At 42.9% G+C, this 16,955-nt stretch overlaps 1 protein-coding gene across 2 annotated transcripts in view; it reads left to right on the plus strand.

Annotated features, from left to right (window-relative positions):
- Window positions 1-1,182: 1,182 nt before the first annotated feature.
- LOC139756508 (3-oxoacyl-[acyl-carrier-protein] reductase FabG-like) overlaps window positions 1,183-16,955 on the plus strand; it is a 74,248-nt gene continuing 58,475 nt past the window's right edge. For both annotated transcript variants that reach the window (XM_071675956.1, XM_071675957.1), the window contains exon 1: window positions 1,183-1,253. In XM_071675956.1, coding sequence (XP_071532057.1) covers window positions 1,223-1,253 — 31 coding nt within the window. In that variant the 5' untranslated portion in view covers window positions 1,183-1,222. The remainder of the gene's footprint in view (window positions 1,254-16,955) is intronic.

The following is a 16,955-nucleotide window of genomic DNA, read 5'->3' on the forward strand; positions in this document are numbered from 1 at the left end:
CACACACCCCTGCCGCAAACCTACATTCACTGAGAACCAATCACTTTCCTCTCTTCCTACACGTACACATGCCTTACATCCTCGATAAAAACTTTTCACTGCTTCTAACAACTTGCCTCCCACACCATATATTCTTAATACCTTCCACAGAGCATCTCTATCAACTCTATCATATGCCTTCTCCAGATCCATAAATGCTACATACAAATCCATTTGCTTTTCTAAGTATTTCTCACATACATTCTTCAAAGCAAACACCTGATCCACACATCCTCTACCACTTCTGAAACCGCACTGCTCTTCCCCAATCTGATGCTCTGTACATGCCTTCACCCTCTCAATCAATACCCTCCCATATAATTTACCAGGAATACTCAACAAACTTATACCTCTGTAATTTGAGCACTCACTCTTATATATATATATATATATATATATATATATATATATATATATATATATATATATATATATATATATATATATATATATATGTATATATATATATATATATATATATATATATATATATATATTAAATAGCGATATAACAAGGGTGTACACTTCTTTCCCCGCAACATTATGGGAACACACATAGTAATCTGACATTTAAGATAGTTGGATATACATGCAGTATACATATAGTACATACAGTATGTATATAGTACATACTGTACAGTATACATAAACAGTAGTACCGCGCAAACTTACATAGAAATGAAATCCCCCATCCAACATCGGCCAAACCTGTTATTGGTGTCCGGTTCCTCACACAGGATATATCAGTGTTTACTATGGTACTTACTGGTCGGGTGAGGGTAAAGAAGGTAACCTTATAATACTTTACGTTCACTGAGGACAAATATGGCTAAATCAGGTAACAGGATTTCATAGAACAATTGAATGGTAATAATTGTTTATAATGTGAGTGTTGGGTCACGGCAAACCAGTATTCTCACCTGCCGGCCAACATACATTTATACAAATTCTCTGGTAATAAACCAATTCAGCCTGAATTTATGGGACTTATCCATTATGCTATCATTTCAATTTAGAAGCAGTGAAATATATCGATAGCGGGTGATAACGCTATCTGCACATATGAATAATTATTCCTTCCGGTGACAACTGGCATCAATAAGTTAGTTGTTAAGAACAGCTCGCAGTCGTCCAGACAGTCAGTCAGCGTCTGTACGTCGTGCTAGGTACAGCAGTTTGCAGGATGGAGGCAGAACCCACTCAGAGCAATTCCAGTGAGTATATGGTCCAGTAGTTATGTCTCGTCGTTGTAGAAACATACATTGTGCTGCACAATCATAGGGGATGAATGTTAGAGCAAATAAGAATTTTCCATATTTACATTATTACTGTTGTTGAAGAGAAACTAAATATTTAGTAACTTCTGTTTTCATGGTTAATGATGTATAAAAGAAAGAGGCAGGAGGTCAGGAGAAAGGTGCAAGAGGTGAAAAAGAGGGCAAATGAGAGTTGGGGTGAGAGAGTATCATTAAATTTTAGGGAGAATAAAAAGATGTTTTGGAAGGAGTGAGTATTTGAAGGTTTTTTTTAATGTGTTTGATGATAAGAGTGGCAGATATAGGGTGTTTTTGTTGGTTAGGGAAAATGATTTGGTAAACAGAGAAGAGGTAGTAAAGGCTTTGCGGAAGATGAAAGCCGGCAAGTCAGCGGGTTTGGATGGTATTGCAGTGGAATTTATATATAAAAAAAAAAGAAGGGGGTGACTGTATTGTTGACTGGTTGGTAAGGTTATTTGATGTATGTATGACCCATGGTGAGATGCCTAAGGATTGGCCGAATGCTTGCTTAGTGCTATTGTACAAAGGCAAAGGGGATAAAAGTGAGTGTTCAAATTACAGAGGTATAAGTTTGTTGATTATTCCTGGGAACTTATATGGGAGAGTATTGATTGAGAGGGTGAAGGCATGTGCAGAGCATCAGATTGGGGAAGAGCAGTGTGGTTTCAGAAGTGGTAGAGGATGTGTAGATCAGGTGTTTGCTTTGAAAAATGTATGTGAGAAATACTTAGAAAAGCAAATGGATTTGTATGTAGCATTTATGGATCTGTAGAAGGCATATGATAGAGTTGATAGAGATGCTCTGTGGAAGGTATTAAGAATATATAGTGTGTGAGGCAAGTTGTTAGAAGCAGTCAAAAGTTTTTATAGAGGATGTAAGGCATGTGTACGTGTAGGAAGAGAGGAAAGTGATTGGTTCACAGTGAATGTTGGTTTGCGGCAGGGGTGTGTGATGTCTCCATGGTTGTTTAATTTGTTTATGGATAGGGTTGTTAGGAAGATGAATGCAAGAGTTTTGGAAAGAGGGGCAAGTATGCAGTCTGTTGTGGATGAGAGAGCTTTGGAAGTGAGTCAGTTGTTGTTCGCTGATGATACAGCGCTTGTGGCTGATTCGTGTGAGAAACTGCAGAAGCTGGTGACTGAGTTTGGTAAAGTGTGTGAAAGAAGAAAGCTGAGAGTAATTGTGAATAAGAGCAAGGTTATTAGGTACAGTAGGGTTGAGGGACAAGTCGGTTGGGAGGTAAGTTTGAATGGAGGAAAACTGGAGGAAGTGAAGTGTTCTAGATATCTGGGAGTGGATTTGGCAGCGGATGTGGAAGTCGAGAACATTATCTCGGAAAGCAAAAATGGGTATGTTTGAAGGAATAGTTTTTCCAACAATGTTATATGGTTGCGAGGCGTGGGCTATAGATATAGTTGTGCGGAGGAGGGTGGATGTGCTGGAAATGAGATGTTTAAGGACAATATGTGGTGTGAGGTGGTTTGATCGAGTAAGTAATAATAGGGTAAGAGAGATGTGTGGTAATAAATAGAGTGTGGTTGAGAGAGCAGAAGAGGGTGTATTTAAATGGTTTGGTCACATGGAGAGAATGAGTAAGGAAAGATTGACGAATAGGATATATGTGTCAGAGGTGGAGGGAACGAGGAGAAGTGGGAGACCCAATTGGAGGTGGAAAGATAGAGTGAAAAAGATTTTGAGTGATCGGGGCCTGAACATGCAGGAGGGTGAAAGGCGTGCAAGGAATAGAGTGAATTGGAACGATGTGGTATACCGGGGTCGACGTGCATGTGAAGCGTGTGGGGTAAACCATGGAAAGTTGTGTGGGGCCTAGATGTGGAAAGGGAGCTGTGTTTTTGGTGCATTATTACATGTGGTCTTTGTTGTCTTTTCCTAGCGCTACCTCGCGCACATACGGGGGGAGGGTGTTGTTATTTCATGTGTGCCGGGGTGGCGATGGGAATGAATGAGGGCAGACAGTATGAATTATGTACATGTGTATATATGTATATGTCTGTGCAAACACCTGATCCACACATGCTCTACCACTTCTGAAACCACACTGCTCTTCCCCAATCTGATGCTCTGTACATGCCTTCACCCTCTCAATCAATACCCTCCCATATAATTTCCCAGGAATACTCAACAAACTTATACCTCTGTAATTTGAGCACTCACTTTTATCCCCTTTGCCTTTGTACAATGGCACTATGCAAGCATTTCGCCAATTCTCAGGCACCTCACCATGAGTCATACATACATTAAATAACCTTACCAACCAGCCAACAATACAGTCACCCCCCTTTTTAAATGAATTCCACTACAATACCATCTAAACCCGCTGCCTTGCCGGCTTTCATCTTCTGCAAAGCTTTTACTACCTCTTCTCTGTTTACCAAATCATTCTCACTAACCCTCTCACTTTGCACACCACCTCGACCAAAAGACCCTATATCTGCCACTCTATCATCAAACATATTCAAAAAACCTTCAAAATACACATTCACTCAGCTGCTCCCAAAACACTTGCCTTTCATGATCTTTCTTCTCATGCCCAGGTGCATATGCACCAATAATCACCCATCTCTCTCCACCCACTTTCAGTTTTACCCATATCAGTCTAGAGTTTACTTTCTTACACTCTGTCACATACTCCCACCACTCCTGTTTCAGGAGTAGTGCTACTCCTTCCCTTGCTCTTGTCCCCTCACTAACCCCTGACTTTACTCCCAAGACATTCCCAAACCACTCTTCCCCTTTACCCTTGAACTTCGTTTCACTCAGAGCCAAAACATCCAGGTTCCTTTTCTCAAACATACTACCTATCTCTCCTTTTTTCTCATCTTGCTTACATCCACACACATTTAGACACCCCAATCTGAGCCTTCGAGGAGGATGAGCACTCCCTGCGTGACTCCTGTTTCCCCCATTTAGAAAGTTAAAATACAAGTAGGGGAGGGTTTCCAGCCCCCCACTGCCGTCCTCTTTAGTCGCCTTCTACGACACGTGAGGAATGCGTGGGAAGTATTCTTTCTCCCTTATCCCCAGGGATAACAATATATTTTTTTTTTTCATACTATTCGCCATTTCCCGCGATAGCGAGGTAGCGTTAAGAACAGAGGACTGGGCCTTTGAGGGAATATCCTCACCTGGCCCTCTTCTCTGTTCCTTCTTTTGAAAAAAAAAAAAAATACTTCCCACGTATTCCCTGCATGTCGTAGAAGGCGACTAAAAGGGAATGGAGCGGGGGGCTGGAAATCCTCCCCTCTTTTTTTTTTAACAATATATATATATATATATATATATATATATATATATATATATATATATATATATATATATATATATATATATATAGTTCATAATCAATGTGTGTTGTTGAAGGCTATTCAATGTTTGCATGGCTCCTAATGAGTTGGTTGAGGATTGGCAGAATGCATTAATAGTGCTATTGCATAAAGGCCAGTGTTCAAACTATAGAGGCATTCGTTTGTTAAGTACACCTGGAAAGTTACTTTATGGGAAGGTGTAGATTGAGAGGGTGAAGACATGCACAGAGCATCAGAGTGGGGAGGAGCAGTGTGGTTCCAGAAGTGGTAGAGGATGTGTGGATCAGGTGTTTGCTTTAAGGATTGTGTGTAAGAAATAATTAAAGAAACAAATAGATTTGTATGTGTTATTTATGGACATGAAGAAAGTATATTATAGGATTGATTGAAATTCTTTGTCGAAGGTCGTAAGAATATATGGTGTGAGAAGAAAACTGCTAGAAGCAATGAGAAGTTTTCAAGAAGGATGTAAGGCATTTGTACGATTAGGGAAAGAGGAGAGTGATTGGTTCCAAGTGAAGGTTGGTCTACGGCAGGGATGTGTGATGTCACCGTGATTGTTCAGTTAGTTTATAGATGGGTTGGTGAGAGAGAAAATGCGAAGCTATGGATAAAGAGGCGACTACGCAGTCTGTTTGGGATGAGAGGACCTTGGAAGTGAGTCATTTGTTGTTTGCTGATGATACAGCACTAGTAACGTATTCGAGTGAGAAATTGCAGAAGTTGGTGACTAAGTTTGGAAGTATGTGTGAAAGGAGAAAGTTGAGAATAAATGTGAATGAGAGCAAGATTATTTGGTTAAGCAGGGTTGAGGGACAAGTTAGATGGGGTGTGAGTTTGATTGGAGAAACATTGGAACCATGGAAGCGAAAGTGACTCATCGTGTGGGGGAGGGGGCGAAGGTTCTGGGAACGGTGAAGAATGTATGGAAGGAGGGAACGTTATCTCGTAGAGCAAAATTGGGCATATTTGAAGTAATGATAGTTCCAACAGTATTATATGGTTGCGAGGCATGGGGTGTAGATAGGGTTGGATAGGGTTGTATGGAGAGGGGTGGATGTGTAGGTAATGATATTTTTGAGGACAATATGTGGTGTGAGTAAGTAATGAAAGGGTCAGAGAGATATGTGGTGATGATATCAGTATCGTTGAAAGAAGGTTTGCTGAAATGGTTTGGACATATGGAGAGAATGAGTGAGGAAAGGTTGGCAAAGAGGATATATGTGTCAGAGGTGGAGGGAACAAGGGGAACCGGGAGACCAAATTGGAGGTGGAAGGAGGGAGTGAAAAAGATTTTCATCAATTAGGGCCAGAACATGGAGCAGGATGAAAAAAAAAAAGTGCACGGGACAGCGAATTGGAACGAATGTGGTATACTGGGGACGACGTGCTGTCAGTGAAAGCGTACATGGTTAACCATGGAAAGATGTGTGGAGCCTGGTTGTGGAGAGGGAACTATTGAGTCAGTGCAGTGAACATGACAGTTAGAGGACAGATGTGAGCGACTGCGGCCTTTTTTTTTTCTTTTTTTTTCCCTTTCGCTAGCTTGCTAATGCGGGAAGTGGCAATCAGGTATATATATATATATATATATATATATATATATATATATATATATATATATATATATATATATATATATATATTGTATTATACTTAATCAGTTTCTCGCGTCAGCGAGGTAGCGCCAAGAAACAGACGAAGAATGGCCCGTCCACTCAAATACACAAACATATACATACACATACATACACATACACAGACATATGCATATATGCACATGTACATATTCATACTTGCTTGCCTTCGTCCATTCCTGTCGCTACCCCTTCCCACAGGAAACAGCATCGCTACCCCACTCATAACTTGGTAATAAATACAGCTAACACGTACAAAGACCCACATATATTCTGGAAAAAAAAATAAAAACATCAACAGCAGTTACCAGACTCGCCAACATCTTTAACTCAACCTTATCAGCTGGCTACTTCCCAGACACTTAGAAAAGCTCATTAATTCGCCTAATATCAAAACACGGGAACAAATCTTCATGTAGCAACTAATTTTCGACCAATATCCCTTCTCGAAGTCCCAGGCAAATTTTTTGAAAGATTAATTGATAAAAGACAGCGTAACCATTTGGAATAGAGTAACCTGCATAATGATGATAATCATCTCGGATTCAGATATGAAAGAGGAACACAGCAGGCAATAGCACTCACAACAGAGTACACAAAACAAAGCAGACCTCCGGGGAACAGTGACAAATAATTTTAATTGACATCACTAAAGCTTTCGATAAAGTCTGCCACTTAGGCTTGAACTACAAGATGCTTCACCTTAACCCTACTTGTAACCATGGAAAAGCTGTTGTGATTTCCTAGACGAGAGGCAAGCAAGGATTAAAATTGGCAATCACATTGACACACCTTTTGACTTACAGTCCGGAGTACTTCAGGGGGGGAGTGTCCTTTCCCCAACACTTCACCATATACACTAGAGACGTAGCCAAACCATCAAAAGGCCTCAACATTTGCTATTCTTATGACATCACACAAATAGTTGGATATCACGCGAGATCAAAAGAAATGAATAAAATAACAGCAAAGAAAATCACTTTAATTTCTAAATTTGAGGAAAAATGGAAAATTAAGACAAACACCTAAATATTTACTCCAATACACCTGGGGGCAGAAGTCACTCGCCCACCTGTAGTTAATGATGAAGTGATAGACTTTCAAGAATCAGGAAAAATGCTTGGCCTCAGTATCAGCTCCGGTGGCTACATATGTGATGTGAAAGATCGCAGACAGACAGACAGGTATGACAGAAACATGACAGTAGATATAAAAACACATCAAAGCCTTAGTCCTCCCTGGAATAGATTATCCCCCGATACCTACTCACGCACTCGGCAATACACAGCTTAAATCACTTTAGAAAATCCAAAACAAAGCAATAAGATTTGCCACAAACCAAAGACACCCATACATTCTCAACGCAGAACAAATTCACGAATTCACACAAACACAACCCTTCAACATATGAACATATAATTCTGCAGTTAAAGCCTGAGAAAAATTAGAAACTCAAGAAAGTGAAACATTTCAAAAATTGGAAACCTCCTTCAAGACAATACAGATTCAACAGAAACGTCCCCACACAGCAGCCTATCAACACCTCACCACTTCTATTGTATGAATGAAAATCACCTTATGACCATAGCTTGTTAAAAAAAAAAAAAAAAAAAAAAAAGCAAGGTGGACTGCCCACCAACTTTCCCACTCTCCTTCTTTCCCACTTTACCTTCATCTGTTACAACTCTTCAATTCTTCTGTACTTTAAAAAAAAAAAAAAGAAAATGCTTCAGCGAGGTAGCGCCAGGAAAACATAAAATGGCCACATTCGTTCACACTCTGTCTCTCGCTGCCATGTGTAATATATTTTTTTTTTTTTTTTTTTTTTTTTATACTTTGTCGCTGTCTCCCGCGTTTGCGAGGTAGCGCGAGGAAACAGACGAAAGAAATGGCCCAACCCCCATACACACGTACATACACACGTCCACACACGCAAATATACATACCTACACAGCTTTCCATGGTTTACCCCAGACGCTTCACATGCCTTGATTCAATCCACTGACAGCACGTCAACCCCTGTATACCACATCGCTCCAATTCACTCTATTCCTTGCCCTCCTTTCACCCTCCTGCATGTTCAGGCCCCGATCACACAAAATCTTTTTCACTCCATCTTTCCACCTCCAATTTGGTCTCCCTCTTCTCCTCGTTCCCTCCACCTCCGACACATATATCCTCTTGGTCAATCTTTCCTCACTCATTCTCTCCATGTGCCCAAACCATTTCAAAACACCCTCTTCTGCTCTCTCAACCACGCTCTTTTTATTCCCACACATCTCTCTTACCCTTACGTTACTTACTCGATCAAACCACCTCACACCACACATTGTCCTCAAACATCTCATTTCCAGCACATCCATCCTCCTGCGCACAACTCTATCCATAGCCCACGCCTCGCAACCATACAACATTGTTGGAACCACTATTCCTTCAAACATACCCATTTTTGCTTTCCGAGATAATGTTCTCGACTTCCACACATTTTTCAAGGCTCCCAAAATTTTCGCCCCCTCCCCCACCCTATGATCCACTTCCGCTTCCATGGTTCCATCCGCTGACAGATCCACTCCCAGATATCTAAAACACTTCACTTCCTCCAGTTTTTCTCCATTCAAACTCACCTCCCAATTGACTTGACCCTCAACCCTACTGTACCTAATAACCTTGCTCTTATTCACATTTACTCTTAACTTTCTTCTTCCACACACTTTACCAAACTCAGTCACCAGCTTCTGCAGTTTCTCACATGAATCAGCCACCAGCGCTGTATCATCAGCGAACAACAACTGACTCACTTCCCAAGCTCTCTCATCCCCAACAGACTTCATACTTGCCCCTCTTTCCAGGACTCTTGCATTTACCTCCCTAACAACCCCATCCATAAACAAATTAAACAACCATGGAGACATCACACACCCCTGCCGCAAACCTACATTCACTGAGAACCAATCACTTTCCTCTCTTCCTACACGTACACATGCCTTACATCCTCGATAAGAACTTTTCACTGCTTCTAACAACTTGCCTCCCACACCATATATTCTTAATACCTTCCACAGAGCATCTCTATCAACTCTATCATATGCCTTCTCCAGATCCATAAATGCTACATACAAATCCATTTGCTTTTCTAAGTATTTCTCACATACATTCTTCAAAGCAAACACCTGATCCACACATCCTCTACCACTTCTGAAACCGCACTGCTCTTCCCCAATCTGATGCTCTGTACATGCCTTCACCCTCTCAATCAATACCCTCCCATATAGTTTACCAGGAATACTCAACAAACTTATACCTCTGTAATTTGAGCACTCACTCTTATCCCCTTTGCCTTTGTACAATGGCACTATGCACGCATTCCGCCAATCCTCAGGCACCTCACCATGAGTCATACATACATTAAATAACCTTACCAACCAGTCAACAATACAGTCACCCCCTTTTTTAATAAATTCCACTGCAATACCATCCAAACCTGCTGCCTTGCCGGCTTTCATCTTCCGCAAAGCTTTTACTACCTCTTCTCTGTTTACCAAATCATTTTCCCTAACCCTCTCACTTTGCACACCACCTCGACCAAAACACCCTATATCTGCCACTCTGTCATCAGACACATTCAACAAACCTTCAAAATACTCATTCCATCTCCTTCTCACATCACCACTACTTGTTATCACCTCCCCATTTACGCCCTTCACTGAAGTTCCCATTTGCTCCCTTGTCTTACGCACCCTATTTACCTCCTTCCAGAACATCTTTTTATTCTCCCTAAAATTTACTGATAGTCTCTCACCCCAACTCTCATTTGCCCTTTTTTTCACCTCTTGCACCTTTCTCTTGACCTCCTGTCTCTTTCTTTTATACTTCTCCCACTCAATTGCATTTTTTCCCTGCAAAAATCGTCCAAATGCCTCTCTCTTCTCTTTCACTAATACTCTTACTTCTTCATCCCACCACTCACTACCCTTTCTAAACAGCCCACCTCCCACTCTTCTCATGCCACAAGCATCTTTTGCGCAATCCATCACTGATTCCCTAAATACATCCCATTCCTCCCCCACTCCCCTTACTTCCATTGTTCTCACCTTTTTCCATTCTGTACACAGTCTCTCCTGGTACTTCCCCACACAGGTCTCCTTCCCAAGCTCACTTACTCTCACCACCTTCTTCACCCCAACATTCACTCCTCTTTTCTGAAAACCCATACTAATCTTCACCTTAGCCTCCACAAGATAATGATCAGACATCCCTCCAGTTGCACCTCTCAGCACATTAACATCCAAAAGTCTCTCTTTCGCACGCCTGTCAATTAACACGTAATCCAATAACGCTCTCTGGCCATCTCTCCTGCTTACATAAGTATACTTATGTATATCTCGCTTTTTAAACCAGGTATTCCCAATCATCAGTCCTTTTTCAGCACATAAATCTACAAGCTCTTCACCATTTCCATTTACAACACTGAACACCCCATGCATACCAATTATTCCCTCAACTGCCACATTACTCACCTTTGCATTCAAATCACCCATCACTATAACCCGGTCTCGTGCATCAAAACCGCTAACACACTCATTCAGCTGCTCCCAAAACACTTGCCTCTCATGATCTTTCTTCTCATGCCCAGGTGCATATGCACCAATAATCACCCACCTCTCTCCATCAACTTTCAATTTTACCCATATTAATCGAGAATTTACTTTCTTACATTCTATCACATACTCCCACAACTCCTGTTTCAGGAGTATTGCTACTCCTTCCCTTGCTCTTGTCCTCTCACTAACCCCTGACTTCACTCCCCAGACATTTCCAAACCACTCTTCCCCTTTACCCTTGAGCTTCGTTTCACTCAGAGCCAAAACATCCAGGTTCCTTTCCTCAAACATACTACCTATCTCTCCTTTTTTCACATCTTGGTTACATCCACACACATTTAGGCACCCCACTCTGAGCCTTCGAGGAGGATGATCACTCCCCGCGTGACTCCTTCTTCTGTTTCCCATTTTAGAAAGTTAATACAAGGAGGGGAGGATTTCCGGCCCCCCGCTCCCGTCCCCTCTAGTCGCTTTCTACGACACGCGAGGAATACGTGGGAAGTATTCTTTCACCCCTATCCCCAGGGATAATATACATATATATATACATACACACACACACACACATACACACACATACGCACATACACACACACACACACACACATACATATATATACATATGAAAAATGTAAGAAACAATTTAGAAAACAAACTTTTAGCTTAAAATGAATGAAAAAATGAATGTCACATAATGGTTCAACCTCTGGCTATGGAAAAGGAAATGTACAATTTATTCACACAAACGTCAATAGCAGTTCTCATCAATTTCACCACTGTATCAATAAGCTTCAATGTCTAAGCTACATTTTTCTCCAACTTCACTATTTTCTTGTCAAAAACACCATGCATGAAAACTATCACTCCAGTAACACAACTATAAACATTTACTTCCCCTTTAAAAGTAATATATATATATATATATATATATATATATATATATATATATATATATATATATATATATATATATATATATATATATATATATTTCTTTGTCGCTGTCTCCCGCGTTTGCGAGGTAGCGCAAGGAAACAGACGAAAGAAATGGCCCAACCCACCCCCATACACATGTATATACATACGTCCACACACGCAAATATACATACCTACACAGCTTTCCATGGTTTACCCCAGACGCTTCACATGCCTTGATTCAATCCACTGACAGCACGTCAACCCCGGTATACCACATCGCTCCAATTCACTCTATTCCTTGCCCTCCTTTCACCCTCCTGCATGTTCAGGCCCCGATCACACAAAATCTTTTTCACTCCATCTTTCCACCTCCAATTTGGTTTCCCTCTTCTCCTCGTTCCCTCCACCTCCGACACATATATTCTCTTGGTCAATCTTTCCTCACTCATTCTCTCCATGTGCCCGAACCATTTCAAAACACCCTCTTCTGCTCTCTCAACCACGCTCTTTTTATTTCCACACATCTCTCTTACCCTTACGTTACTTACTCGATCAAACCACCTCACACCACACATTGTCCTCAAACATCTCATTTCCAGCACATCCATCCTCCTGCGCACAACTCTATCCATAGCCCACGCCTCGCAACCATACAACATTGTTGGAACCACTGTTCCTTCAAACATACCCATTTTTGCTTTCCGAGATAATGTTCTCGACTTCCACACATTCTTCAAGGCTCCCAGAATTTTCGCTCCCTCCCCCACCCTATGATCCACTTCCGCTTCCATGGTTCCATCCGCTGCCAGATCCATTCCCAGATATCCAAAACACTTCACTTCCTCCAGTTTTTCTCCATTCAAACTCACCTCCCAATTGACTTGACCCTCAACCCTACTGTACCTAATAACCTTGCTCCTATTCACATTTACTCTTAACTTTCTTCTTTCACACACTTTACCAAACTCAGTCACCAGCTTCTGCAGTTTCTCACATGAATCAGCCACCAGCGCTGTATCATCAGCGAACAACAACTGACTCACTTCCCAAGCTCTCTCATCCCCAACAGACTTCATACTTGCCCCTCTTTCCAAAACTCTTGCATTCACCTCCCTAACAACCCCATCCATAAACAAATTAAACAACCATGGAGACATCACACACCCCTGCCGCAAACCTACATTCACTGAGAACCAATCACTTTCCTCTCTTCCTACACGTACACATGCCTTACATCCTCGATAAAAACTTTTCACTGCTTCTAACAACTTGCCTCCCACACCATATATTCTTAATACCTTCCACAGAGCATCTCTATCAACTCTATCATATGCCTTCTCCAGATCCATAAATGCTACATACAAATCCATTTGCTTTTCTAAGTATTTCTCACATACATTCTTCAAAGCAAACACCTGATCCACACATCCTCTACCACTTCTGAAACCACACTGCTCTTCCCCAATCTGATGCTCTGTACATGCCTTCACCCTCTCAATCACTATCCTCCCATATAATTTCCCAGGAATACTCAACAAACTTATACCTCTGTAATTTGAGCACTCACTCTTATCCCCTTTGCCTTTGTACAATGGCACTATGCACGCATTCCGCCAATATTTGAAAGGATCACAATTGAGCGCCTGATTAAGTATATTCATATGAGTCCACGGGGAAATGAAACACGATAAGTTCCCAAGTGCACTTTCGTGTAATATTCACATCATCAGGGGAGACACAAGACAGAAATATAAGTCAGTTGATATACATCGAAGAGACGTAGCGAGGACGCCATTTGGTGAACAAGTGACTAACCGAATGGAGGTCGGGTGCGTCCAAGACTGACAACAAGCTATCATAAACTTAATATGTGGACAAGAAAGGGAACTGTTTACAAATTGTATCAACAGTAAAGCTATCCAATTTGTATAGACCTTCACTAATATTAAGGTTACAATTCTTTGTGTATGTAATGATAGAAGATTCAACAATGATATTTCTCGTAGTACTGGAGTTAGAGTTAATAACTGAAATAGCATTATTCCAGCCGTACAATGATCATAGTTTTTAACATGATTAAAAAAGGCATTTGATTCATGTCCTGTTCTCATACTATATTCATGTTGCTTAAATCTAACAGAAAGATCCTTACCAGTCTGCCCAACATAAAACTTATCATAAATTCTACATGGCCCATCTTACCTCCCTTTTTCCTATAGGCCCCTGCATTTGTATCCTCTTCCTTCCATACTCCATACCCATGCTTGTTACCACTGCTGCCTTACCTTTTCCTTATTGAGACAGTAGGGAATGGAACAGGTCTGAAAGTTTGGTGGACTGAACATCCTGGAGAGGGTTGGGACCGAGTGAGACAGTAGGGGGTGGGCCAGGGGTTGGAAACAAGACTGAGGTACTTGACTGTAGTCTTGGTTCGGTTGATGGTGATGTTACTATTGTGATCTGGTTCTGATGGACGATAGAGTAGGGAGACCTATTGTCAACTATCACTGGTAGAGTCGGTGAAGTACTTCCATTTAGCAGTTACATCCATCAGGATGAGGAAACACAAGGGCCCCATCTTCCTACCCTGTGGGACGCCACAGGTGAGGGACGGCCAGGTGTAGGTGGCCCCTCAGAAGTGTACGTCCAAACAGCATTCTGCAAGGAAGTCTGCAATCCATAGAATGATTTGCGCAGCTGATGGTATGGTTTGTCTGGTCGAAAGCTATCATTGTGTATATACGTATTTACTCTGCTTGAGGAAATCCTACTATCTTCTGTGGTATTCCCACAACCAGCCACGTCCTTTCTGTGGGACCACAGGTCATAAACTCTGATCATATATGTACGTCTCTGCGGGGAAATGGAAGGGAAATTGAACAGCAGGTGTTTGGTGTCTTCTGTGTACTTCCATCATGGGCATGTTGAGTTGGTGCTGGAAGAAATGTGATGTCCAGAAGGTACACGGGAGAGTGTGACTCGTGTATGTCTGGGAAACATAGTTTCAGAATGGACACTGTATGTCTGGTTTAAGATTAAGTTGGGAGTGTGGTTGATAAGTGCTAATCGGATGATTTCGAGATGTTTATGTTTTCTTATTGTTGTGGGTAAGAGATGTGTGAGTGGAAGTTGCTCAAGTGAGGCAGGGTATAAGCTTTTAACTTCTCCTTGGAAGTTTGTGGTTACTTATAGAATGGTTTGGATGGAAAGGCCTTAGCACTGTTCCATCAAGCATCGCGCCGAGCATACTGAAGTGGGATTTTGATTGAGGATATTTGGTTCATTATGCAGGAGTTGAGGAAGACAGTTAGTTTGTATGTTATTTTTGTGTTTATGTTTGTGGTGTGGGACGTGAGTGCCATGTTTGTGTGTTGTATGTGATGCCCATAGAAGGAGGTTTGTGCTGGGATTGGTGGGGGTTTGTGCTGGGATTGGTGGGGGTTTGTGCTGGGATTGGTGGGGGTTTGTGCTGGGATTGGTGGGGGTTTGTGCTGGGATTGGTGGGGGTTTGTGCTGGGATTGGTGGGGGTTTGTGCTGGGATTGGTGGGGGTTTTGTGTTCAGGCTTGTAAGGGAGTTTGTGAGGGCGTTTGAGATGGATTTGTGGGGGGATTTGTGCTTGGGCTTGTGAGGTGGCTTGTAAGAGGTTTGTAAGGGGGATTTGTGTTAGGGCTTGCCAGGGGTTTGTGCTGGGGATTGTGAGGGGAGTTTGTGCTGGGGATTGTGAGGGGAGTTTGTGCTGGGGATTGTGAGGGGAGTTTGTGCTGGGATTTGTGAGGGGAGTTGAGATGGGGTTTTTGAGGGGTTTGTGCTGGGGTTTGTGAGGGAGTTTGTGCTGGGGTTTGTGAGGGGATTTGTGCTGGGGTTTGTGAGGGGATTTGTGCTGGGGTTTGTGAGGGGGTTTGTGCTGGGGTTTGTGAGGGGATTTGTGCTGGGGTTTGTGAGGGGATTTGTGCTGGGGTTTGTGAGGGGGTTTGTGCTGGGGTTTGTGAGGGGGTTTGTGCTGGGGTTTGTGAGGGGATTTGTGCTGGGGTTTGTGAGGGGGTTTGTGCTGGGGTTTGTGAGGGGGTTTGTGCTGGGGTTTGTGAGGGGATTTGTGCTGGGGTTTGTGCTGGGGTTTGTGAGGGGTTTGTGAGGGGGTTTGTGCTGGGGTTTGTGAGGGGGTTTGTGCTGGGGTTTGTGAGGGGGTTTGTGCTGGGGTTTGTGAGGGGTTTGTGCTGGGGTTTGTGAGGGGGTTTGTGCTGGGGTTTGTGAGGGGGTTTGTGCTGGGGTTTGTGAGGGGGTTTGTGCTGGGGTTTGTGAGGGGATTTGTGCTGGGGTTTGTGAGGGGGTTTATGCTGGGGTTTGTGAGGGGGTTTGTGCTGGGGTTTGTGAGGGGATTTGTGCTGGGGTTTGTGAGGGGGTTTGTGCTGGGGTTTGTGAGGGGTTTGTGCTGGGGTTTGTGAGGGGGTTTGTGCTGGGGTTTGTGAGGGGGTTTGTGCTGGGGTTTGTGAGGGGGTTTGTGCTGGGGTTTGTGAGGGGTTTGTGCTGGGATTTGTGAGGGGGTTTGTGCTGGGGTTTGTGAGGGGGTTTGTGCTGGGGTTTGTGAGGGGGTTTGTGCTGGGGTTTGTGAGGGGATTTGTGCTGGGGTTTGTGAGGGGGTTTGTGAGGGGGTTTGTGAGGGGGTTTGTGAGGGGATTTGTGCTGGGGTTTTTGAGGGGGTTTGTGCTGGGGTTTGTGAGGGGGTTTGTGCTGGGGTTTGTGAGGGGGGTTGTGCTGGGGTTTGTGAGGGGGTTTGTGCTGGGGTTTGTGAGGGGGTTTGTGAGGGGATTTGTGCTGGGGTTTGTGAGGGGGTTTGTGCTGGGGTTTGTGAGGGGGTTTGTGCTGGGGTTTGTGAGGGGTTTGTGCTGGGGTTTGTGAGGGGGTTTGTGCTGGGGTTTGTGAGGGGGTTTGTGCTGGGGTTTGTGAGGGGGTTTGTGCTGGGGTTTGTGAGGGGGTTTGTGCTGGGGTTTGTGAGGGGGTTTGTGCTGGGGTTTGTGAGGGGGTTTGTGCTGGGGTTTGTGAGGGGGTTTGTGCTGGGGTTTGTGAGGGGATTTGTGCTGGGGTTTGTGAGGGGGTTTGTGCTGGGGTTTGTGAGGGGGTTTGTGAGGGGATTTGTGCTGGGGTTTGTGAGGGGGT

This window comes from Panulirus ornatus, chromosome 22, assembly GCF_036320965.1.
Source record: "Panulirus ornatus isolate Po-2019 chromosome 22, ASM3632096v1, whole genome shotgun sequence".
Lineage (NCBI taxonomy): Eukaryota > Metazoa > Arthropoda > Malacostraca > Decapoda > Palinuridae > Panulirus > Panulirus ornatus.